A 26,284-nucleotide genomic window follows, 5' to 3' on the forward strand; every position below is an offset into this window, starting at 1 on the left:
GCAGCTCATCTTTGGGTGCCATCTTAGTGATGTACTCCTGTATGCTCCAGGTTTTGTCCAGGACAGTGGCTTTGACACTCATCAGACCCCACCCACCCTCTTTGCGGCTGATGTACAATCTTTGGGTGTTGGATTTGGGGTGGAAACCTCCATACATTGTGAGGAGCTTCCGGGTCTTCACATCGGCAGCATCCATGTCCTCCTTTGGCCAGCTCACTATACCAGCAGGGTATCTGATGACTGGCAGGGCATACATGTTGATGGCGTGGATCTTGTTCTTCCCATTCAGCTGGCTCTTCAAGACCTGTCTTATCCTTTGGTGGTACTTGGATGTTGCTGTCTTCCTTGCCTCCTCCTCATGGTTCCTGTGTGACTGTGGGACACCAAGGTATTTATCGCTGGTCTCTATGTCTGCTATGTGGCCCACTGGTAGTTCCACTCCATTGGTCTTAACTACCTTTCCTCTCCTTACTATCATCTTGCCACACTTCTCCAGTCCGAATGACATCCCAATGTCCTCGCTGTAGATCCGTGTCAGGTGGATCAGTGAGTCGATGTCTTGTTCACTCTTAGCATACAGCTTGATGTCATCCATGTAGAGGAGGTGGCTGATGGTGATTCCACTCTTGAACTTGTATCCAGTCCTTGTGATTATCTGGCTGAGCGGGTTTAAACCTATGCAGAACAGCAGTGGGGACAGTGCATCATCTTGGTATATGCTGCACTTGATAGCCACTTGTGTGAGCTGTCTTGAGTTGACTTCCAGTGTTGTCCTCTGCAGTCCCATTGAGTTCTTGAGGAAGGTCCTTAGTGTTGACTTTGTATAGCACTAGGCATTCACAGATTCATGTGCGTGGCATTGAGTCATAGGCTTTCCTACAGTCAATCCAGGCTGTGCTCAGATGGGTCTGACTAGACCTTGAATCTCGGGCAACTGCTCTATTTATGAGCAACTGGTGTTTTGAGCCTCTGGTGTTGTTCTCAATGCCCTTCTGAGCTGTGCTCATGTACTGGCCCATATGGTCCTATAGCTTGGAGGCTATGATGCCTGATAGAATTTGTTGTGGGGCGGCAGGTTATTGGCCGGTAGTTGGACAGTGCTATTCCCTTGTGGGGATCTTTCATGATCAGTACTGTCTTTCCTTGTGTTAGCCAGTCTGGGTGGGAGCCTGCTGCTAGCAGCTGGTTCATTTGTGCTGCTAGGTATTAATGCACTGCTGTTAGTTTCTTTAGCCAGTAGGTGTGGATCATGTCCAGGCCAAGTGCTATCCAGCTCTTCATGTTCTTGACCTGCTGTTGGATGTCTGCTACTGTGATGGTGACTAGTTCCTGTTCTGGGAGATTGCTATGGACTGCTTTCATGTCCTGCAGCCACACTGCAGTGGTGTTATATGTCTTCTATTTCTGCCTAATGTCCTTCCAGTACAGTTCAGTTTCTGCTATTGGTGGCTCTGCTGTTACTGTGCTGTTCCACTGCAGCTGGGAGTACACCTTGGATGGTTCTTTGGAGAACAGATCATTTATCTTCTTGGCCTCTGCTTCTCTAGTGTATCTCCTTAGCCTGGCAGCCAGTGCTGTGAGCCTTTGTTTAGCAGTCTCTAGGGCTTCAGATAGAGTCAGGCCCTTGTATTTTTTCAGTAGCTAAGTCTTACCCTTAACCTCCACACCCTTCTGTAATTCCACTAGTTGGCTGCCTTCTCTCTGAGTTGCCTTGATCTTAGCCTCCAACCTCATTTTCTGGGGTGGGTGGTGGGTGGGGGAGTATGTATTGCTGTTCTTCTTGATTGTGTACCCAAGCATCTCCACGATTACAGCAGCTGTAGCATATACCAGTTCATTGGCTTGAGTTATGATGGTAGTAGGGATTGTTGTGAGGGCTCTATTGGCATCTTCTAGCATACAATCTGATGGTACCTCACCACTGAGCCTTGATAATCGGTCTTGAGGGTTGACTGTAGCTAGTTTATCCATGTTTTTATGCCTCATATCAGCTTCTGTGCTCTGTAATGGAGGTGGTGGCAGTGATGTTCCAGCTTTGGGTGTTGGCTGCACATCCAGTTGTTCTTCAGGGTCTTCTTGAGTCCAGGATGTAAGATGTAGTTGGTCTATCTCAAGTTGTGAGAGCAGATTCCTCTTCACTGTGTTGAAGCATTGAGTAACTAGTTGTTTCTCAGTTAGTGTGGATGGATGTACATCTTCTGTCCATCCATAGTTCCCTCATATGTTTCATATATCCCCTCTCATTAGTTCTACTATTGTATGTTTATGTCTGTCTGTCTGTCTGTCTGTCTGTCTGTCTGTCTGTCTGTCTGTCTGTCTGTCTGTCTGTCTGTCTGTCTATCTATCTATCTATCTATCTATCTATCTATCTATCTATCTATCTATCTATCTATCTATCTATCTATCATCTTCCTGAGGGTAGTTTCTGTACAAGAGTGGAACTATAGAACAATCTATAGAAGTTGTGGGTTCTTCATCTCTGAGGACTTTTAAGAAGATGCTGGACAGGTACCTCTCAAGGAGGATTCAATTTTATAGCACATTGCAGAGTTCTGGACTATATATTTCTTGTTGTCTCACAATTCTTTGATTCAAGGAAGTGGGCTTTGTTTCAATTTTTATTTTTTTTTAGAAAAAAGTCAGGATTTTATACCATGAATTGATTCCTATCAGTTCTCTCTAACCATAAATTTTTCATTTAAAAAAAAAAAAGTTTCTTGAATTTGGATCCACTGAGAACTGTAATTTCTGTACAAGCAGAATTAAATTTTTCTGGTTTTATGGTTTGAAGAAGGAGCAAAAGAGTACAACTTTGAGACAATGTGACTTGAATAGACTCACTTGCATATTGAAATAATTTAAATGTATTAATATTTATAATTTCCTAATTTCACATGTATGTCTCTATATCTGTGTCTTTGTAAGACTTTTTTTTTTTTTTTAAATAGGTTTTGCAACATTTCCAAACAGTATGTAATTGTGCAGCAGACATCTGAATACAATATTATGCTTAATATGGAAAATGTCTTAGTGTTTGTAATTTATGGTGAACCACAGATTTGCTGGAGATAAATTACTGTGGCTTTTTTTTTTTCAGCAGGACAGAGGAGAATGTACTGAATTTTCATTTGTACCTCAAATTCAAGTAGACAAGTTATACTCAAATTGCTGTATAATGGAGAATACAGTTCATTTTGAACAATGATTTCAATTTTCATTTTTAAACTAAAAATCTGGAAATAAAAGTTTGTTCCAAGAGAAAATTAAAATAAAAAATTCTAGACGAAATATTGTCAGTTTACATGGTCCTGGTTGATAGATAATATATGTTATGAATTAATGATGTAGAACACTGCATCTTTGTTTTACATCTTATCTCCCTTAGTGAATCTAGAAATTTGAGTGCAGCTTTATATAGAAAATAGTTGCCTGTCTAACTGACATTCAGCTTCTGAAACATCTCAAAGCTAGAGACATCAAAAATATAATGCATGAACTTCTGAAAATAGGGCCCTAAACATTTGCTTTCTGTCTGTCTGTCTGTCTGTCTGTCTGTCTGTCTGTCTGTCTGTCTGTCACATATTGACATCTGGCATCTGGTAGTTAAATTCTAAGAGATTCATAGCATATTTTCTTGTTTTATCTGGAAATGTCATTTCTGCTGTTGTCATTCCAAATGTCATTCCAAAGAAGCAGGATAGAAAGAGAAACACTTCTGAAAATTTGGTGTTGGAGAAGACTTCTGAGAATATCCATGGATAGCCAAGAAAAGAAACAAATGGAACATGGAACAAATCAATCCAAAGTTCTCACTTGAGGCACAAATGACCAAGCTCCAGTTATCATACTTTGAACAGTTTATCTGAAGTTCCAACTCCCCTGAGAAGTCCATAATTGTTGGGAAAGGGCCTTGGAATGGTGTTTCCTTCAGCTTTGTAACTAAATATCAAGAGTCTTGATGCTACTTTGGAGGTAGTTGATCTTTTCTACAAGATGGCCCATTTCATTCTCTGTCATGGTCTCCTTGGAACCCTGAGATAGCTTATCTGTTCATTCAACAAGTTTTCTAGATCCATTATTTCTCTACTTACCTGATTTCTGATAGAGACCCAATAGCCTTATTTCAGTTCTACTTGCTCTCTGCTCATCATGCACATGCCAATAGAAAAATTGAGAGAACAAATGCTGATTTACAACTATACCTGGATTGTTGTGTGCAATGCATATTAGCAATGCATGTGGCTAAATTTAGCCATCATGGGATTTCTTATAACGTCTCTACTCAGATGTCACCACTTTAGGCCATTTACGGCTACCATATTGTCCTGGTATAGCTCCTAAATAAGGATTGACAAATGCCTTCAAGACTGTGAAAGGATATTTTTATAACATGACTGGTTTGACTGGACTGGAGGGGTACTCATGTTGGTGTTTCTTATGGAAGTTCAGAGAAGGACATATTTTTAAACATCTACATTTCAGTGAATGCCCTCTTGAAAACATTGCAAAGCAGTCAGTATCTGGAGGGAAAAAAATATTCTTTTGCTTGGCCAAGTACACCCTTGCCCCAGAATAACTCTGGTTCTCTTCATCAGCTATTTTCAAAGGGGTGAATAACTATGCAAGATATTCCCTATTAAATTAACCCTTGCAAAGGAGAAGCAAGTTCCAGGGAAGGTGTTATCTGGCCCTGGAATCCCTAAGGTTAAGGGATAATTTCTTTGAAAATTAAGAGAACATCTCATTTGATTTCCATAAAATAATCTACTTGTTAGACACCCAGCTGGGGATGTAGCATAATTAAAATAATTTTTAAAAGGGGAAAAGTAATTTCATAATTTCAGATAAATGTATCCTTGGACAGGTTTTAAAAGAGGAAAAAAAAATACAGGAAGATATGGTTTTTTTTTTCAATCAATGAAATACTGAGAAAAAAGAATACTCACAAGAACATTTCCACTAATTGATTTTAAAAAATAAGAAGAAACTTTGTTTTCCAAACAAGTATTTTGGAGACTGAGATGAAATGCTAGTTTTCCTTTCTTGTTGTTTTTCAAGGGTGTTTTTTTTTTCTTAATGGAAATACTTCACAAAATTCTAGAATTATTAGCCATCTGGAGTGAGCATGCTACAATTTGCTTCAGTTATTTCTTGTGAACAAATGTATTTTGTAACTTTTCTATTTTTCACTTTTTTGCTCTCAGTGACATAACCTTCTTCCTATGCAAAAGTTCTAAATAGGTTGGACTATGTGCAAGGAGAAGAAAATGATTAGATTGTACATTTTGCTCCAGCAGAAAAAGGTAATACTATATTAAGAATATGAATCATGTTGTTCAGTGTTCAGAAGACTTTTCTATCTTAACATAACTTACAATACCCCTTTAAGACAGGTTAGTATTATTCTAAGAAAAATGAGAAGGAGGGTTTTCCTTAAACCACCTAGTAAGATTTTTTGCCAGAGACAGGCTGTATTGAATATTCCTGGTATGGTGTTGTTGTTGTTCAGTCGTTAAGTTGTGTCCGACTCTTCATGACCCCATGAACCATATCGCGCCAGGCCTTCCTGTCCTTATTTCTGGTGTATTGTACCACTGTATTAGACTATTTATGAAACTCTTCCTTCATACTTTCTCTTTCTTTTGCATGGTCTCATCTTGTCATTGCAGATCCAAGAGTTATAACCCATCATTAATGTATTGCAATTATATCACATTTGTCTTCCTGTGACTCTTTCCCATCTTGAACCATCTTCATATCCTACAATAATCTGTACTTATGGAAAACGATTTAAAACACTGATGCCCAAGTGACAATATAAAACCACTTTTTTTTGAGTTGGGCTACTAGTCTTTCTGGCTCAGCAGTATCCACTCCAACTGGAATAATTCTCAGGCCTGGGTATTTCCAAGATATAGATGCAAGGCTGTGGAACTGGGGCCTTCTGTAGCGAACATTTATTCTCCGTCCCTGAGTATGTGTTCCTTCCTGAATTCTACGTTCCATTATTCCTTATTGCATCTCAATGCTCAGATTCTAATTTTGCTAAGCTGGTGCCACTGGACAGCATGCAAGCACTGAGCCTGAAAGAAAGATGAGTCATGGGAGAAGATGTGAATGGTACTGGAAACAGTAGCGTCTTATATTACCACTCTTGTATCACTTCTGAATGAGACCTCACTGACTCTTGCTAACATCTCTGCTTTTGCTGTCTAGAGCTAATTAACTTCAGTTTAGCAAAGTAATCAATGATAAGAAGTCCCCTCCCTCCCCCCCCATATATATTTTTGGGGTGTAATGGCACTACAGTTCCTCTGATGTGTTATTCAAATTACGCCTAGATTTGGCATTTTGAAATGTAAAATGGCTAGAGTTGAGATCATTGTTGTAAGGCCTGTGTGGAGTTATAGCCACCAGTGAAAATATAATATGTTTCTCGGAAGCATAATCATTTAATTTTGCTCCATCAGTAGTCTTTCCAGCTGAATCTCGATCAAGGCACAATTGACTCATTTTTGCAGGTAGTCAAATTTATCAAAGGAGGCTGTTATAGACTTTGCAGAATATTCAGGGTGGATAGGTCAGCTTTTTCATTTCCAAACAGAAGGATAATTAATTCACATATTAACAGAACTTCTTCCGTATGGGTGGACTTCATATAATTGCTATAGCATCTCTAATGAGGGAGCTCATTGGTTAAATGCATGAATGACATGGTCCTTTCAAATTGAAAAGTAGTAATTTCACATTCTGGTGTGGGAAAGGATTGTGTAAATGGTGCAACCCTCAAAATTCCTCTTTTCAGAACTGAGAGAATCTGGCTATGAGGCAAGGAACTCTCTTGCAAGATGCTATTACTATTAATTAATCACCATATTTTCATTAGAAGTGTTTGTAAAGTGGGAAAACACTAATAAATAATTTGATTCCTCACATTATTCTTCTAATAAATGTGTAATGAGAGTAAATTGGCATAACATAAAGGGAAGGTTTGTGCATTTTTAAAGGCATAATGGATCCAGCTTTTTCTAAAGGTGGAGAAGAAACCCTATACGATGAATTCAATTCTTTCTACATCAGCACAGACAGATATATGAAGAAGGAGCAAAGATCAGATCAATGGTGCATGGACTCTCTTATGAACTTCAGGCCCAACAGCCAAATCTGGCTTCTTCAGGAGTATCCCACTGGCCAGCCCAGAGGCAAATTTGATCCATGGAGAGAGAAATAAAAGAGATAATAGGATTTTCATTCTACCAGGAGAAAGGGGTAGGACAGAGGTGGGATTGGCCGACTGTCATGATTCTTCCATGGAAAGTAGAGGCTACCTACTTCAAAGCTTTAGGGCAGTGTTGTCCAAACTTGGCCACTTTAAGATGAGTGGACTTCAACTCCCAGAATTCCCCAGCCAGCCATGGAGTTGAAGTCCACTTATCTTAAAGTGGCCAAGTTTGGACAACACTGCTTTAGGGAGCCTTGGAAGAGGAGAGAAAGAAAGGGTAGGACATAGGATTTCATGCTGACTCCTGCATTTCATACTCTCTTCAGCATCACTGAATTTGTTCTAAAAGATTTTAGAACATTTATGTAACAGACCTATTACTTGTAAACTAGACAGCACAGCTTCCTCTCACAGACACACAACACATTGTATCCAATAGCCAGATTTCATACATCATTTTCAACTCATAATGTGGGTTGGTTTAGTTTTGACTTGTGTGAACCCAGACAACTGTGGCTTATTCAGTAAATGAAGGTATGGCTTAGTGTCTTAGACATGCAACTTCACTGTTTGAATTTCAATATTCCATGATGAGAAAGTGTGAAAAAGTCATCTCAGGCATAACAGCTCAGTTGCTTGTGTCCTGCATGCTATCCCCTTACTTTCAGTGGGATCAGCTCTCTCCTTCACTTGCAACTGATGCCCATGAATTTTTGAGCCAAATAACGATGTCTCTGGAGATCCTGAACTTTCAGATTTGTACCACCTCCATCCCAGCACATGGCACGAAGTCACTCTCATTAAAACAAATATACTTTACCTTACACACCCATCCCCAAGCATATGTGTTGCTATAAGAGAGAGGATGGATAAAAAAGTTGGATAAACCTAGCACTCATTCCAACTCACCTGTCAGGGATCTGGTGGTGGCACTCTCATAAAGAGGTACTCCTTCTCCAGCATTGTTAAATGCTTTCAGAGATATGACATAATGGGAACTTGGCTCTGGAAACGAAGCAAATACAATATCATCAGAGTTAATAATGTGAAGTAGATTTGGGCAACAATCATAAAACTGGTTGCCAGATCCAAACAGCTGATAACATGTGGTCAAGATACATACCTATATGCGTACTTAATATAATTTTCCTTGATTCATTCAAATGAGTGATACGAATATGTTTATATATCATATTTATCAAGCTGGTTCTTAGCTTGTTGAAGAGCCTTTGATTAAGCCACCTTAACCTATGATCTGTGGGTTAAGAAAAGGCTCATCTTGGGAATCTGGAGGTAGAGGTTTTGAACCTTCCTAACCATGAAACTATGTTAAGAGATTAGAATCTATGGTAATTTTTTCATCATCCACTGATTATGATTACTGATATTGATTCAGTTGTCTGTATAATACTATACATTACTGTCCTTTTGGTTTGCATATTTGGAGTTGGGTGGCATCTAAAATCTAATGAAACAAACAAAAATTGACTGCATACCAGAAGAAAATGAATTTGAAGCTCAGAATGATTCATACATTTCTCACTCACATACATTGCCAGTGTTCAAAACCAATTTTCAATCATATTGCCAGTCCCATTAAGGAAAAAAAAATGAAATGAAATGAAAGTGTTCATTTCTTCCCAGCTTCAGTAGGAGGAACAATAAATAACTGCTGAGCTACTGGAATTAGTGGGAGATTAATTTTTCAGCCCAGGAATAATTGTTTTATTTAATCCTTGTACATATCTGATGGATTGTGGTTTGCTTGGTGGATCATAAGGTTCCTGGGAAGTTTAAGATTAGGACTAGATGTTACACTTTTCATGAGACAAGTAGCCACAGTTAGGCATAGTGAGAATTCTGAAGACTTCACCAGAGAATTCATCACACAGTCTCTCATTTCATTTTCCTCTTTTCTGCTTTTAGCATTGCTCCTTTCCTTATGAATCCCAGCAGGAATATACAACCTTCTTAAAACTGAAGACATTTGTCCTTAAAGTGCTATGCAGGGATTGTGCTCCAAAAAGGAGGCAGGTCAAGGACCAAAAAACAAAAAAAAGATGGGCTATGGAGGCCAACTCATGAAAACTATATCTAAATCAAACAATTATTTAAATTAAATTACATTATGTTACATATGAAATAAGTTCCCTGTTCTGGCACATTAGCCATTACAGTTTGTGACCATTCCCAAGGCTCTGAGGACTTTTGTTGCTCTGAGAATAAACAGAGATAAATTTGGGTGGGAAAAAGCAATGCTCAGCTTCAACAGTCTGCCTCGTAACCACTTTTTGAGATGCAACTGGCCATCATACACAGGTTATATCACTGGAACAGCACACATCTTAAACTATTGCTCATTGCTATGGCCTGGCTACTGAATAATCACCTCTGGCAGTTTCTTGGTGATAGGAGACCTACTCAAAATATTCATTAAAAAGAAATCCATCTTGTTACTGCTGAGAGTTTCTCAGCTGCTCCATTGCTAAAATAAAGTGGATTTGCTTGACTTGATTGCAGGAGCTGTGCATTTCACCAGCGCATTCAGAAGAAATGTATTATCCTTACGAAAAAAATATCATTAAAGATATATACCTATATTTAGAAATCAGGTTTTTGAACTCTCAACTAATTGGGTTCAGCATTTTCCTTCTCTGGTACATTTTTTTAAACCAGATTTTATAAAGTTTTATGATCTGGCAAGAAAGAAAACAAGCATTTCAAGTCTAACATAGCTAAAATAATCACTTCAATTACTATTTCAACAAAATAATTAAACAAAAGGCTTTGTTGGAGAGGTATAAAGAGTGCTTAAAAGCACTTAACTTGGCAATGTTATATAAATAACATCACAATAATGTTATATAAAACACACACACACAGAGATACACACACAGTGCATACAGTGTGTGTGTGTGTGTGTATGTGTATGTGTGTGTATGTGTATGTATGTATGTATGTATGTATATATGTATATATGTATGTATATATATATATATATATATATATATATATATATATCCTTCAAGTTAGTCTTGACTTCTGGCAGCTACATGGATAAAACCCTGCAGTTCTGTTGGCAACATTTTCAGAAGTGGTTTGCCATTGCCTCCTTCCTAGGGTTGAGAGAGAGTGACTGGCCCAAGGTCACCCAGCTGGCTTTGGCCTTAAGGCAGCACTAGAACTTACAGTCTCTGACTTTTAGTCCAATGCCTTTAATTACTACTCTTATTTTTATAGGGAAAAGAAAGGAAGGAAGGGAGGGAGGGAGAGAGAGATAGAGAGAGAGAAAGACTATAAATACAGAAAAGAGTCCTAAAGCAAAACTAGCTGAGAACAACCATCTGTACCATGAAAAAAATATATTCAGGGATTACTGCTAAATCTTTGTAAACAAATCCTCTTTCTTTCTTTATCTAGATAATGCTGACCCTGATCCATCATATAAAGAAGTCTACCAGCAAGTGTTATTGGGTTGGGAATAAGCTAGAAGTCTAATCAATTTATTCATTTTCTTATCTTCCATTTTGCTTCACATCCATGCCACTGATAGAGAGTTCTCTCAACTATCGATTCAAATGAGACTTCATATTTCAGTTGATGGAGTGCTATAAACCTTAAACCTGACTGGATTTCAAATTCATAATTCAACATTCCTTTGTGTTACACAACAAGTTTCCATGGAGGAGGCTAAATCTTTTGTTATCTTTATTTCCATACTGGGAAGGAAATCTTAAAAGTACATTTCCAATTAAGAAGGATACTGGACAATAGAAAGTGGCCTTGTATAAAGTCAGACCACTGGATCCCCTAGCTCAGTCCTGGTCACATTGATTGGGAGAGTTCTTTGTTAAAACTGCCAATGCCAAAAATTAAACCTGAGACCTACAGCATGTACAGCATGCAGTAGAGATCATCAGCTACAGTCCCAGGACCATCTTGGCCCTTGGCCCCAGCTTGTATGGCCTTCAAAAGACTTTTGCAAAAACCTAATTAAGATCCTTGGCAAGAGTAATTTATTCCATTGCCAGCAATCTGCAATGTTGTTCAAAAAAAGAGACAGAGTAAAAACGGTATGAAAAGAAAAGAAAAAGATAGAGAAAGAAACATCAGAAAGAAGGATAATGGGGAACTGGGGGCTCCATGTAGCTTTGGTACTCCATATTGCTCATTTCAGCTGGTTCAATTTAAAGCAAGTTATATCTTCACTGTGGCCAGATAAAATGGTGAGTGCTACATACACCAAACTGGATAGGAGGGGCACATACTACATGCAATTCAAAAAGCCCCCGCAACCCTGAAACAATTTGGTTAGTGCTTGGGTTGAAAGCTGAGAATCACCTTCTCCTGCCACATTGGCCTGAAGAGTTCAAGGTGACCTGAACTGCTTCACTCAGGGAAACTGGGAAGTCTTTTCCCTACGGTGAAGCAAATCAGCTTGTTTCCACAGTCGAAACTGCTTCACTGAAGCAAATCCACCTTGCTTTGCACAGACCTACTAGAAGTTCCTTAGACCTCTGTGAAGCTTGAGGCACTCATGTCACCTCTGAAGCCCTTTGTCTCCTCAAAGAAAACTACAATTTTCAGCCACTCTGACTCTGGGAACTACAGCTGGGCTAATGGAGCCACATACAGCTCATCAATATCTCACCATGGCCTTGTAGTGTAAGCAGGCAACTCATGACCCATTGCTTAATTTTACATTAATCCTAGTCCTTTCCAATCAATCAATGCATTTCTATAGTCTGCTTTGAGCACAGAAGAAAGAAAGAGGGAATACTACTACTGCTGCTACTACTACTACTGTTACTAATAATAAATGTCACAAAAGGAGATAGGCTGCACTATGCTATCATCAGATAGATACCGAGCTGGCTGAACAACCACTTCCTGTGAACGTATGTCATTGCTCTTATATCAAGCTGGAGCAAGTCTTGAAGAGCTCCATTGTCCTGTGCTGTTCAACATATATATGAATGACTGATGAGAAATCATAGAAAATACAATTTATCAAATGTTAGGAGAGATAGCAAACACCTTAGAAGAGATTCAGGAGACTGAGATTCAGGAGGATCTTGACAAGCTGGAACAATCAACAAGGTGTATTTCAACAGCAATCAATGCAAAACCCTACCTTTGAGCGGAAAGTCAAAAGCATGAGTATAAGGTAGGGGGGGACATATTGGACAGCAGTGCATGCAAAAAGGATCAGGATATGTTGATGGATGAAATCAAATGAAATCCATCAAAATTAAGTCACTGTTCTCTCTATTTTGGGTTGGTCACACTACACCTGGTTTTGTATCTAGCTCTGGGCACCATATTTTAGGCAGAACATTGACAAGCTGGAGTGTCCAGAGGAGAGCAATCAAGATGATAAAGAGTCGGGAAGGAAAAAAAAAAAAAGAGGAATAGCTGGAGACACTGAATATGTTTAACCTGGAAAAGGGAAAACCATGAGGAAACCTGCTAGCCGTTTTCAAGTGTCTGAAGGCATTTCAGGTAGAAGATGGGGCAGAAGTATTCCACAAGACAAGATGTGAAGCAATAGGTTTAACATATAAGGAAGTAAATTTTAGTTGAACATCAGGAAACCCCCCCCCCCTAAAATAACAGCTATTCAACAATGGAACAGCTGTCTTAGTACAGTGGCCTCTCCTTCCCTTTATTTACAGGCTGGATGGCCATCTGCTGGAGTTGTTATAATAGTGGATTTCTTCACTGGAGAGATGGTTGCAGTAAATGACCTCCAAGATCTCTTCCAACCTTTACATTCTATGTCTCTGTGAGTCTTGTGGATGGATTTTTGCTGAAGTACTTGGCCAGTCTAAAAGTGGAGAAAGCATAAGCTTGAGAGGCTGACATCCTTGATAGGAAATTCCATATTTCATTTCAATTTATAATCCTGGACATGCTGAGGATGATTAATCCTATTATTTAAATGCCAAATGAATCAATATTACTTATTTTACAATACTGCTCAATGATTCCCTACCCCCATATTTTGTAATTACTTTTATGTCCTACATTGATACATTTGGTTAATGTTACTAATGAGATGGATGGCATGTTCACTGCCAGAAAAAGAAGCTTACTTTTTTTTAAAAAATGGCCTGATGAATAACTGGAGCAGTTATTCATTCATAACACTCGAGGGTGATCAGATCATTCCCCCAGCATTATTCATTGTACTGGCATTCACTACACCCTTACTGGCTGAGCAAAAATAATTTGGTATGCATGGAGATGAATACAGAGATTTATTCACAAAATTTCCACAATTAGCTTTTTGACTAAGAATGCAATTTGCAAGGAACTAATTTGCACAAGGTCCCTTCCCACAACTATGCATAAGAGGGAAAGGAAGGGGAGTTGTTTCTATAGCAACATGGCTGCCCACTTTCTCCTGTCCGTTGGTAAGAGAAGTCCAATTAATGTTTTCATTGTTATGAGTCATTAGAGAGAAGCGGTCTATAAAGCTAACAGCTTCTTTTCTACAAACTCAAACCCTACCCAGCCAACCCTACTCATTAATCCCCATTATCTATTCCTGAATGTCATCTGCAAGCATAAGAACTCATTTGAGCAACTTCTTTTATAAAATGCAAATGGGCCATAATGAATCATGACGTGCCAAGTAGGAAAAAATAATGTTTGTACTTCACCACCGAATCTTGTTAGATATTTGGAAATAATACTGGTATGTAGATCTCTTATTTTTTTTTAAAAAAGATGAACTAATAAATGCAAAGAGATGCTTGGGTATATTTCAACAACTAGAGAAAACAAATTAATTCAATTTAGCAGGCCATGTCAAAAGTAGAGGGAAACCAGAAGTCCATCTGGTTAAAGTGGGTTTCATCTTCTTTTGAAAGCAATTGCCTTACTTCTAAAGGTGAATGGAAACATATGGATGGGTGGGCTGATGGTCTCAGAAAAGATGACACACGATGGCTAAAGTGCTTCCACCCTTTCTTCCATCAGTACCTTTTAAGGGTCTTGCTGTGTAAGAAATGATGAGTCAGCTCTTCAGAATAGTGCTTGGCTGCTTTGAAGGAGATGGTGGTGATCACCATCCATTGCAGGAAGGGAGCTGAAGACATCAGAAGCGGCAAATATGGTTTGAGGAGGCTGAGGGATATTGTGGAGGAACCAGAAAATGTCAGAAGTCCTGGGAGATGGTGATTGGAGTGGCTCTTGTGGTGACAGAGTACTACCAGTGGTGGAGGAGATTGCCCAAATGCCCAGAGTGCTGGCAGAAGTGATGGAAATACAACGTGCTTTCAGCACTCCCAGAATACTGGCAGGAAATCTGGAGGACCAAAGCACTGGTAGCATGCACTGAGAACATGCAAGTGGGAATAAAGATGCAGAGTCTTGGCAGCAGATCCGGAATGCTGAGAAAGTCATATAGGAACACACAACATGCACCAGCAGATATGAAGTTGTCTGAGCAGGACACTACTACAAGAAAAGCTCAGAGCATGAGCTGTGGGCGCAGAATATTGGCAGCGGTATGCGAAGGCTGTGAGCAATTGGCCCAGGGCGTGTGGATATCATCACACAAATGTAACTTACACAACTGTATCAGGATGCACATTTATGTGGTGATGTGCCTGCACCTGCCATTCCTCTGTGTGTGTGTGTGTGTGTGTGTTTATTTATTTATTTACAATTTGTTATAGCTGCCCAACTCCATGGACTCATCGTTATAGTGTCACTGTAGTTTTCTATGGATGCTTCTGTTCAAACATGCCTGTTGGCCATCTCTTCCCTAAGGTAAACATAAGAACCCATAAGCATTGTCATCTCCTTTGCAACCTCTTTGCAAGTTTTTTTTTTTTTCCTCTTTGTGTCAAATTTCATGAGATGGTTTAGACAAAAAAGCACAATTTCAGCCCGGTGTTATGCAAAGGTACCCCCAGATGCTTTGCTTGAACCTAGTGTTCTTTGCTGGAGCAGGTGCAATATTCAGCCAGAGTAATGCAAAGCGGACCTAAAGCCCATCTTAAGAACATATCCCATTTTAAAGAGTCTTTTAATCCTATTAAGTTGCTGTTAATCATATTAGCAGTTTTCATTTTTTAATGCTGCATTAGCTTAGCATTAACCTCCTATCAGGGTAGTGTTCACCAAAGCATTTAATTTCCCTTGCTGTTTAGATGCACAGCAAGATTCTGATTCAAAGATGGTTCCTTTCCATCTTATGCAGCAGCCCTGGCTGAGATTATGTCAGAAATAATCTTGCCTCTCAGGAGGACTTAATCCAGGTTAATTTAAATGTTAACCTCATTTATGTTCTTTGATGATTTGCCATTAAAACAGAAGTGAGACCAATGGAAGTACCTTTCTTTCAAAGCCTGGAGAAACAAGGAAAAGATGGCCCCAAGTCTACATGATTGTAATGCACCTCTATGCAACTCATGTTTCAAAGAAATTCTACTGAAAATAAAGGTTGTCTTTGAACCCTGGGGAGGAATAGGCATTCCAGGGGCACAAATGTCCAATAAGCCACATACACCATGATGTCGTTGTCCAAATGGCATCATGTGACTAATGCAAATTATGTAATTTGCATCATGTGCGCAATGACATCATCATGAATGTGAAGCCCCTCTTCCTCCTGCCCCACCTCCCATTAAGTACGTTTGACTCCATCTCCGCTTCTCCTTTTCTGTTAGAGATGGTTTTTGCAACGTCGAAAGGGGATGAAGCACAGGAAGGCAATCTCCAGCAATTGGTACAATCATCCTATATGAGATCTCTGAAAAGAGAAAACTTTGGAAAGGTGTTGTTTTTTTAAATGTGCAAAATGTTCACAGGCTACATAAAAGGTATTTCTTCATTCATGCATCTCTTTTCCCTCACTCCCCAGCAAACATTTTGATGCTCGAGCCCTAAAGGGATGGATCCAATAGAAAAAGACAGTTGTTAGCTGGGAACGAAGCTGAATTTGACACTGTGGGAGCAGTCTTCCATGTCCAAAATAAAATATGGGTTCAAATAATGAAAGAGGAACAGAGAGAGAGCCAACAGGCGCACAGCATTCGTTTATTTTCTTTTCCATCAACCTGTTTATTCATTTATGATTTGAGATGCTGTGCAAACCCAGAATGTGGATTAATTCATTTGGCTGGTTAAGTGTTTGCTGCAGAAAACAGCCAGCCAGGTTTGTTGCCTTGTTTTTTTCATGCAGAAAGTCCTTGGCATCTGCAGGCTAAACTTGGACCTGCTGATAGCATTAACAATATTTGCCTGGATTAGCCTTTCCCAATCCAGTGCTTTACAGAGTTTCAAATGCAAGTTCTATCACCACAAGGAACTAGTCAATGGCCATGTTGTCTGGGGATGATGGGATTTGTAGCACAACACATTTGGGGGATGTTCCAATTTAGGGAACGCTTGGTTGGATAGTTTAATGCAGTGTTTCTCAAGCTTGGCAGCTTGAAGATGTGTGGACTTCAACTCTCAGAATTCCCCAGCCAGCATGCTGGCTGGGGAATTCTGAGAGTTGAAGTCCACACATCTTCAGGCTGCCAAGGTTGAGAAACACTGGCCTAATATAAAGTAATTCTCTATGTTTCTAGTCTTCTGAGAAGGAGCTGAATCTTTCCTATCGGTTAAGATTTCTTCTCTTCTTCTTTTTCCTGGCTTATTGTAGACGTTCTTCTCCTAAGACATGTAGCAATGGTGAACTGCACCAGCCATTTATGCAAATCAGAAGAAGAGAGAGTTGTAGAAAAGAAGTAGAAAGGATGCTATTTGTGATGATGACGGACTTCCCTAAACAAGCACACGCGTCAAGAGCTGGCTGGTCCAAAATGGAATTTCTGGTCCGCTAAAAATGAAGTTAAACAACAAAACAGCAGCAGCAGCAGCAACAGCAACAAAAGTACAAAAACTGCCAAAATAACCATGGAAATCATTCAAGAGATTATAAGAACCCTGTTTAAAACCATAAAAAACCACTATCTGTGGGAGAGCACCATTATCTTCCGAGAAATAGTTATTTATTTATTTATTTTATTAAATTTATCCCTGCCCATCTCCCCCAATGGGGGACTTTCCCCAATTTAGTCGGCTCTCCACCAATATCACTGGATCCCCAGGCCAGATGGCAAGGCCATGTCTTCAGGCACTTCCTGAAGGCAAACAGGGTTGGGCCAATCTCATCTCAGGGCAGATGGTGTTCCAAAGGTCAGGTGCTGTGGTAGAAAGGCTGTCCTTCTGGGTCCCACCAGATGACACTTCTTCATAGATGGGACCCACAACATCCTCTTTCTACCAGATCTGATGAATGGGTAGATGTGACTGGGGTGAGCTTTCCTCTTAACAGATATATTTGTTGAGAGCAATTTTCACTAACTTTTTAAATGTTACTTTCCACAAACGAATGCATTTTGGGGCAATGACATGAGAGCATTAACCTTTTTTTGAGCTATGAAGACAATAACCCAAAGATGATTTCTGGACAAAGACTTTCAATCAGAAGTATATGAGATGAATTTTCTCATTATGAACTCTCTGTTTTATTAAATAATTAATCATGTTATTTTAATGGATGGTGATCTTGTATTTTTATATTGCAATTGTTATTGTTTTAAACTGTGAGCCACCAAGAGTCATCTTGGAGTTAGGTGGCATCTAAATATAGCTAACTAACTAATGTAGTTCAAGAGTTTAAGAATAAATTCCATCATTAAAGAAGCTTGTAAGACATCAACCTTTCCTGTCCAACACCTACTCTCTTTTTTCTCCCACTAGACTGATCCTCAAATCTGTCACTGCTAAGGCATTTGAAAGGCAAACTGGGACAGATTTTCAAGAAATGGAACCCTTGTAACATTGTCAGGCTTTGCAATTATCCTAACATGCATTGCAAATTCAATGACTTCAATATAAGGTATAAAATTCAACCAAGCTTAAAGAAAAATATGGCATATATGTTTGGAAATGATTCAATAAACAGTTGAATACAGGCAAGAAATAAGGTGGAGAAGAAGAAAGACAAAGGAATGAATGAAAAAATGGCCAACATAATCAGAAAGGCATTAGGCTCTCAGAATACAAAATGTGGACTTCTGGGGAACCTATGGCAAAGTGAAGATGGTTTTGCTTTCAGCAGAGCTGAAAACTGTAGCAGAAGAAGGAAATGATGAATGGATTGGCACCTCAAAATTCCTCCCCAGACAAAGGGGGGGACTTGGGATTGCCCATAGGGCTCCTTACAGAGACTCCCCATGATGAGACTGTAGAACAGTGGCCTCCAGCAGGTTTTAATGCTCTGGGAGCTGGGAGAGTCAGCTTGCCCAAACTGCAGTTCGGAGCCTTCAAAAAGACCCTGGGTTCACCCACTTCCTTTCTTAATCACTTCTGTAAATGGCTTGTAAATTGCTTTTTGGATACTAAGAACCTTCAGAAAGACAAGTTTTATTTCACTAGCTGATTTTCCTTCAATCCTCAATTAAAGAAGTTTCATGTAAGTTTAAGAGCTTAAAGGAAAAAAAAAATTGGAAATAAGCAGCAAAAGGGTGATTAGAACATTGATTTTGGAAAGTTATAAATGGACCTAGGGGCCAGATTGACTGGGAGTAAGAATTTGAAATTAACTATAAGAATCCTTCCTGTGGTTGGTTTAAAATCCTATTAATATATATATGAAGACGTTGAAGTTAAGTGTAAGAAATCTTTCCATGGGAAAATGGTGTGGATTTGAGCAAAACATGATAAAAGGAGACCTTGAAGGCTGGTTACTAGAGGCGACCAAAAAGAACTAAAGATTACAATGAAAGGAGTAGACCCATTAGTACAGAATGGAGAAAAGTATTTTAACTCTGGAAGATTTCAAGGATATTTGGCAACAAGGTACTCAGATCTTTTTATTAAGATTGTCTGATACTATAAAAATGGGTTTAAAAGAGGAGATAAAAGAGGATACAACTAAGAATCAGGCTGTTTTGGATATTGATTTGAAAATGATAGAATACAAGAATGATATTGACAAAGATGTTACACAGGACATACAAATGAAACCAGCTGACATTTTAATAGCTAAAAGGGACAAACAAATAATAAATCAGAAGAGTGACTTGGATGTGTGGATTCCAATTCAGAAGAGTGACTTGGACAATTTTCTTATTTTGGACTTACAAAAGAGATGTGTTACACTTATGAAGGAGTTTCTGAGCAAAGATAAAGAGAGAATGAAAAGAAATCAGATTTTGGGACATTACTTAAAAGGAATAAATATCAAGGCATTTAAGACCAAAAAGAAGGATTATAGAGTTGGTTTGTTCAATCAAAGTTAAAATATATGATTTTTTTCTTCTAGTAGTTTTTAATGGTTTTTCTTGATCAGGACTGAATGATGACACCTTAAAGATTTGCTCCTAGATAAGATATGGGGAGAAGAGATTTTTTGTTATATGATTAGAGAAAGTGATGGGTTATGATATTAAAATTGAAAGAAAGTGTTAACTTGTGAAGGAATTTCTGAAGGGAGACAAAGAGAAAATGATAAGAAATTAATTTGTGGGATATTATTTGAAGGGTTTAAAGATTAAGATTTTCTGGTAATGCTTAATGGATTTTTTTTAAAATTAGGTTTGAACAACAAGTGTTTATAGGTTTGCTTATAGATATAAGGTAAAATATGGGAAGAAGAGATTTTTTTGTTATTGTATTTTTAGATAAAATGATAAGTTACTGTGTAAAGTGTAAAGTAAAAAAAAGGAAATTGATTTACATGTTTAATGTTATATATATATTGTTACTTCTGGTAACTTAATGGACTTTTACTGATTAGATTGAATGATGAGGCTTTATTGTTTACTAATAGCTGAAAGATGAGATATGGGATGAAGAGATCTTTGGTTGAAATGTTAGAGAAAGTGATAAGTTACTGGAATTGTTTGTACTTGTCCTGATAAAGAGGAAGTCATTTCTTTATATATTCTTTTTTCTTTAAATATTATTCCTTTTCCCTCCCCCCTGTTTTTACTTCTTTTCCCTTTGCACTTTTTATTCATTCCTTTATTCTTTTAATATTCTTCTTAGTTTGGATTAGTTTTTTATCTCTGTATTTTTAAGCTTTAATAAAAATTATTACTTAAAAAAAAAAAGCAACTCAGAATACAAGATGTATTTACAACATAGCCCTGTGTGCTATCAGTTATGCAGAAGGTACACTAGAGTTTTCATAGAAGGGAACAAAGTTACAAAGCACTGGAAATTAAAGACTGATTTCAGCTGCTGTTGCTTTGCCAGAAATGCTAATACAAATACCCTGTGGGTAGTTGCTTGTACTCAGATATGTAGACATTCCAAGTTATTTAGTTATGCTTTAAGAAGTGGGCTTGTGTGAAGTGATGGGGACAGTCTTGAGCTGTTTTGGGGCAGTGCTGTGGGAATAAGCTCTTGTCAACTTTCTCCTGCAGTGCTAGCTGAAATATTTCCAGACCAGATGTGCCAAGGACACTCAGTCTGCAGAACTTTCAGTGAAGTCTGGAGGGTTTCTTAAGCATACTGTGGGCAAGCCTCCAGTATTTGTGGAAACTCTTTTGGCGGTGCCGCAGGAGAAGACTTCTGCTGCAATGTTCACTAAGAAATGCAGGAGCTCCAAAGCAGAGTGAGGTGAAGCAACATGGTCCCTTTTACTCTTAGAAACAAGAGGACTATATTGCTTTGTGAAGTAGCTTCAAGGGGACGATTTCTTCAAAGGTTTGTTGAAACAAAGCATCTTTATCAGTTCATATAGCCCCAGCATGCAGTATATCCCCACTGCAGGAGACTGGGGGAAATTGGGGAAATTAAAAATAGATGTGGTCAAAATGGACCTGGTCAGCGTATGCTAAATATATTCACAAATGTGCTAAGTATTCTCCTATGGTGGTAGCCACATACCACAGCTGGTCATTAAAACTTTAAAATCCACTTTTGAAACAAATAAACTTCTTAAGCACTTTGAAATCATTTACTTTGTCTGCCCATCCACCTGAAATGAGCGTCCCCAAAACCATTATTAAAATCAACGGATTTCCCCATTTAACTTATATATGAATTTATTACATTCATTCATTTCCCCCACCCTTTTTAAGATTAATCAAATACATTCTTTTCCACATCCACATCCAGGTCAATTGATTTTCCCCACTCTAATTCACCTCTAAACTGACTCCCCCCACCCTGTATATTAATTTTATGTTAATTGGTCCGTGGAACATGCAGTTAGCCCTGAAATCAGTTCTGACTACAGAAGCCAGAGTGCTGTTGGTGGACATTTTGGGTAAATGGAAGACAGAGATCAGGAAATAAAATTTTGGGAGATACAGCAGGAATTAAAAACAAGGGAGGGCAGAGAAGAAACAACAGTGAAAGACAAATGACAACATGGAAAGTCAGGGACTTCAGACACTACATTTAAGGTCCCCTTTATCTGATAAGGATCCAGATCACACTAGTAGAACCTTTTTAATAATTATTTTGGAAGATGTGAATATGGGTCTGAGAAAGCCACAAAGAGTGGGAATTGTATGGTCATGGCCTACTGAGATATGGAGAAATTTGAAGAGGGGATCCCTTTCCTAGAAGAATGCCCAATAAAATTTGCACTCCAGGAATGGAGAGGCATTGGTGCAAATTGGTAGGTATCTCTGGAATTAAACACATGCAAACATACACAATTTTTCTGTGACACAGAAGAACATGACTGGATGGACACCGAGATATGCAGCTGCACATTAGGGTCATCAGGCAAAAAATTCAGCAAGCTATGATGCAAAAATAGTATCATGTATGTCCTGATGAATGGTGTATATATTGACATCATAATGGTTAGGTAAAACACTTGTCAAGAAGATCTCTCTGGATCAGGTGCCAAAGTATTTTAACTGCTAAACTACTGATTTTGTTGTACAGCGTTGAAAACTCCATAGTAAGGCATGAAATCAAAGCTCTGACCCTTTTTTAAATCATATGTCACATGCATAACACACATAAAAGAGGTTCTGGGCTTTGGTTACATGTATACTATCTTGACTTTCCTGAGCCCCCTCTCCCCCATTCAGATGTCCCAATTGTCTTTGAACCTTACTTTGTTTTTAAGCTAAAATGAAAGTCCTAAAATGAAAGAACCTTACTTTGTTTTTAAGCTAAAATGAAAGTCCACAGCACTATGTCTTTGTTAGTTTGTTGTAACAGATCTATTTTCAAACTATATGTTAGCAGAATTTTCGCTTGCTCATATTTGTCATAGATAAGCTCTTACTGCCTTTACAAATTTAGTGGGCGCTCTTTTGGAACATCATTGATTTCTGCTGGAATTTAGTCTATTGGGATCTACTTCTATTTGTCTTCCTGCACTGAAGTAACGCAAGCTTTAGGACTAGCTATTGTGAAAATCAGACACTCCAATGATGCGAATCCCTCTGGGCTTATGTACCATGCTGTGTTTCAGATTTGCTGGAAATTTCTTGTTTGTGGCACAAGCAACAGCTACAAAGGTTGGGACTTCAAACACTTAAAATGATACCAAATAGAGGAAAAGCCTTAGAGAAAGATTCCTTCTTCTGCTCTCTCTATTTTAGCACTGTCTTTAAAGGCTACTAGTTCTTATGTTTCAAGAGAGACAACTTTGCCCTGTTGTTGAAAACCATACAGATGGTTTTGATTAATTCGCCACAGTCAGTGTCACTAATCCTGAGACAAAGATCTGTTCTTTCTGGAAAGTACAATCCAACTCTGGACACTGGCTCCTATTTTTCTTCTCTGAGAAAGAAATTCTACTTTGGATGTATGCAAACTTAATGTCCTCCAGATGTTTTGGATGAATTCACATCTGCTCTAGTCAACATGTTCATTGACAAAAAATTGTAGGAGTTGCAGTCCAAAAGAGAGTAAAAGTGTGATGGCCATAGTGAGAACACTAACTTGTTTCTGTTTAATAAGAGGGTTGAAAGCTAATTCTGGCCTATTAAAATGGGAAGAACCTAGAGATCCTATTTTAAATGTTCTGCTAAATAAACCAAGGAAGCAGCATTTGAACATTAGTTAACGACTTTACTGACAGGAGAAACTAAGAGGCAGTTGTCAACAGGTGTCTAAACATAGTATTCATTCATGCTACGCAGGAATTCTCAACAACTGTTCATTTTTATGAAGTCTAGACATGGTTACTGTACTGTTCTTATGCTTATTTACATTTATTTGCTAACTTGCTAGTCTTTTCTTTTGAAGGGAAGAAGAAGGGGGTCTCTATGTTGCCCCTATTGCCTCTAAGCCTGCATCTCAGACACTTTAACCTAGCCTATCTATTGTTCCAGGCACAATATGACTCCAGAGCTACTTAAATAGTAAAATTGAAACCCTGCTCCTTTATATGTTCAGAAGACATCAATGTACATACAAAAGAAGTGAGACTTCTATTGCATTGTTGCAAGTGCCATCTTGACTTTCTTGAAACCCATTCTGACCCCACCATTGTAATGTCCCTGACAATACAAAAGAACTTGGGCTATGGTTTATATGGCACTTGTGTCACAGGGGCAACACTGGGTTTCAAATGGGGTTTTCCTATATTTCCCTTCCAAAATAGCTGTGGGGAGGACATTAAATTGGGCTAGAGATAAGGTTGTCCTGAATTTGGGGACTATAATATGATATAAATATGAAGCTGGTTTAGGTGCTAAGAGTTGGTTATTAGCAATTATATTATGAGAAAATACAGCAGGCCTTCTAGATCTAAGATCCCATGTAAGAGGATTTTCTATGATTTCCCTTTAGTACCGCTGAATGTTCTTCTGTGTATTTTATGATTTCTCATATTAGCCACTTGGGACCCAGCTAGATCTTGGCTGATCTCAAAAAGCTAAACAGGGTCTAACTTGGTTTCAATGTAGAAGGGTAACTATCAGAAAATCCCAGGCTAAAGATTAGACAGGGCATTGGAAAAAAATATCCAGAAGAAAGTAAGAGCATACTATTTTTGTACTTTGATCAAATGACCTAAACATCTTCCTCCTCTTCCAGGGAAGAAATGGCAAACTGAAGACAGCTCTGCTAAAAGTGGAGCCAACGACTGTGGCAGAATGAAGAGCCAGCAAGTAGACTGGCTCTTTGTAATTCCTCTCCAGACAAGAGGAGGACTTGAGCTCACCCACAAGTGCTCCAGACAATTGCTCCCTATGAGAAAATCACAAGACAGCGGTCTCCAGCAGGTTTAGAGCTCTGGGACATGAGGGAATAACCATCTTGCTCAAACCATGATTGGTGCCTTTGAAAGGATACTGAGTTTACATACTTCCTTTTCTAATCACTTTTGGAAATTGCTTGGTAATTGCTTTTTCAGCTAGTAAGAACCTTTGGATTGACAAGTCTGAAAACACCAGATGAGTTTCCTTCAATCCTTAGTTTTAAATACAAGTTTAAGTATTTGTGTGTCTGTGTGTCTGTGTGTGTGCATGCGCATATGTACACACACACATACACACACACATACACACACACACACATACATACTTACATACATACATACATGGAATAAACAGCAAAATGGTGATTAGAACTTTGATTTTGGAAAGTTACAAATGGGCTAAGGGTCTAGATGGATTTGAAATAAGATTTTGGAATTAATTATAAGAATCCTTCCCAAGGAAAAATGTTTTGTTTTGAATTCTTTTTAAAAAATGATAGGATGAGACTTTGAAGGTTGGACACAAGAAACTAAAGATTACAATTAAAGGAGAAGAAGATTTACATTTGACTTACTAATACAGAATGAAGCAAAATATTTTAACATTGGACATATTGAAGGATATTTTTCAACAATGGACCCAGAAGTTAATTTTAATTGTGTCTGCTTCTATAGATAGATTGTGTTCAAAAGATGTATGGAAGATGAACAAGTTTTATGTTACAAGATTGAGACTGATCTGAAAGTGGCTTTAAAAATGACAGGCTACAAGAATGATATGGAAAAAGATATTACATTGGACATACAAAAGAAGCCAGCTGATATCTTAATAATTAAAAGGGATATACAAATAACAAACCAAGAGAGTGATCTGGATAATTTTCCTATATTGGATTTACAAAAGTGGCTTGTTAAAGCTTTGAAGAATTTTGTAAGAGGGGACAAAGAAAAAAATGAAAAGAAATCATGTTCTAGGACATTATTTGAAGGCACTAAAGATCAAGATTGTTAAAAATAAAAGGAAGAAATATAAAGTTGGTTTATTTGATCAGGGTTAAAATAGAGATATTGTTATCTCTGGTAACCCTTAATGGACTTGTGCTGATTAGGACTGAAATGACCAGACTTTAAGGATTTCTTAATAGGTAAGAGAGGGGATGTGGGAAGAAGAGATAATTTGTTGTATTTTAAGAGAAAGTGATAAGTTACTAAAATTGTTTATACTTATTGTGATGAAGGGGAAAGTCATTTCTTTATATATTTCTTTTCTTTTTCTTTGCTATATTCTTATTTTTTCCTTCTTTTCTATTTTTCTATTTTTTTTCTTTTCTGCTCCTTCTATTTTTTTCCTTTTATTCTTTTACTTTTTTTTAGTTTGTATTAGTTTTTATCTTTGCAATTATAATTTTTAATAAAATTGCTATATATAAAAAAAGAAAACTATCTAAACATCTTCCTGAAGGCATCAGGAGTTGAACTCAACTCAAAAGAGACTTTATCTTTACCTCTGTTTGCTGTTTAGGACTGCCCGAGGGACAATGCAACTCAGGTACTATAAGTAAATATATGCATGAATAAAGTTTGCAATACTGATATGTATTCAGATGTAGCCATGAATTCCTTTCAGTCAGGTTTAATGTTTGCCAAAAAAAACCCAAAACCCAAATCTTGGGTATTCCAAGATCTAAGAACAGGTCTAAAAATACTCAATAAAAGAGCAGAGAAGATGGGCATTAGGAAATCACTCTCTCAACATTTGATCTTTGTTCCCTGGAAGTAGCAGGCAAAGTTTCCCTTCCAACCATAGAGTAAAACATTTTCTCTGCATGGTGCCAAGACAAAGTGTCAGAGAAAATATGTAATGAGGACTAGAT

General features: G+C 38.1%; 1 protein-coding gene across 1 annotated transcript in view; it reads right to left on the reverse strand.

Annotated features, from left to right (window-relative positions):
* DCC (DCC netrin 1 receptor) overlaps positions 1-26,284 on the reverse strand; it is a 603,623-nt gene that overhangs the window by 122,017 nt on the left and 455,322 nt on the right. Inside the window, exon 17 of the mRNA XM_088152996.1 lies at positions 8,132-8,227. Within this exon, the coding sequence (XP_088009122.1) occupies positions 8,132-8,227 (96 nt within the window). The remainder of the gene's footprint in view (positions 1-8,131; positions 8,228-26,284) is intronic.

Source organism: Python bivittatus, unplaced genomic scaffold (assembly GCF_059951505.1).
Source record: "Python bivittatus isolate LINGU-HERP-01145 unplaced genomic scaffold, Pbiv_v1 ctg000570_np1212, whole genome shotgun sequence".
In the NCBI taxonomy this organism is placed as follows: domain Eukaryota; kingdom Metazoa; phylum Chordata; class Lepidosauria; order Squamata; family Pythonidae; genus Python; species Python bivittatus.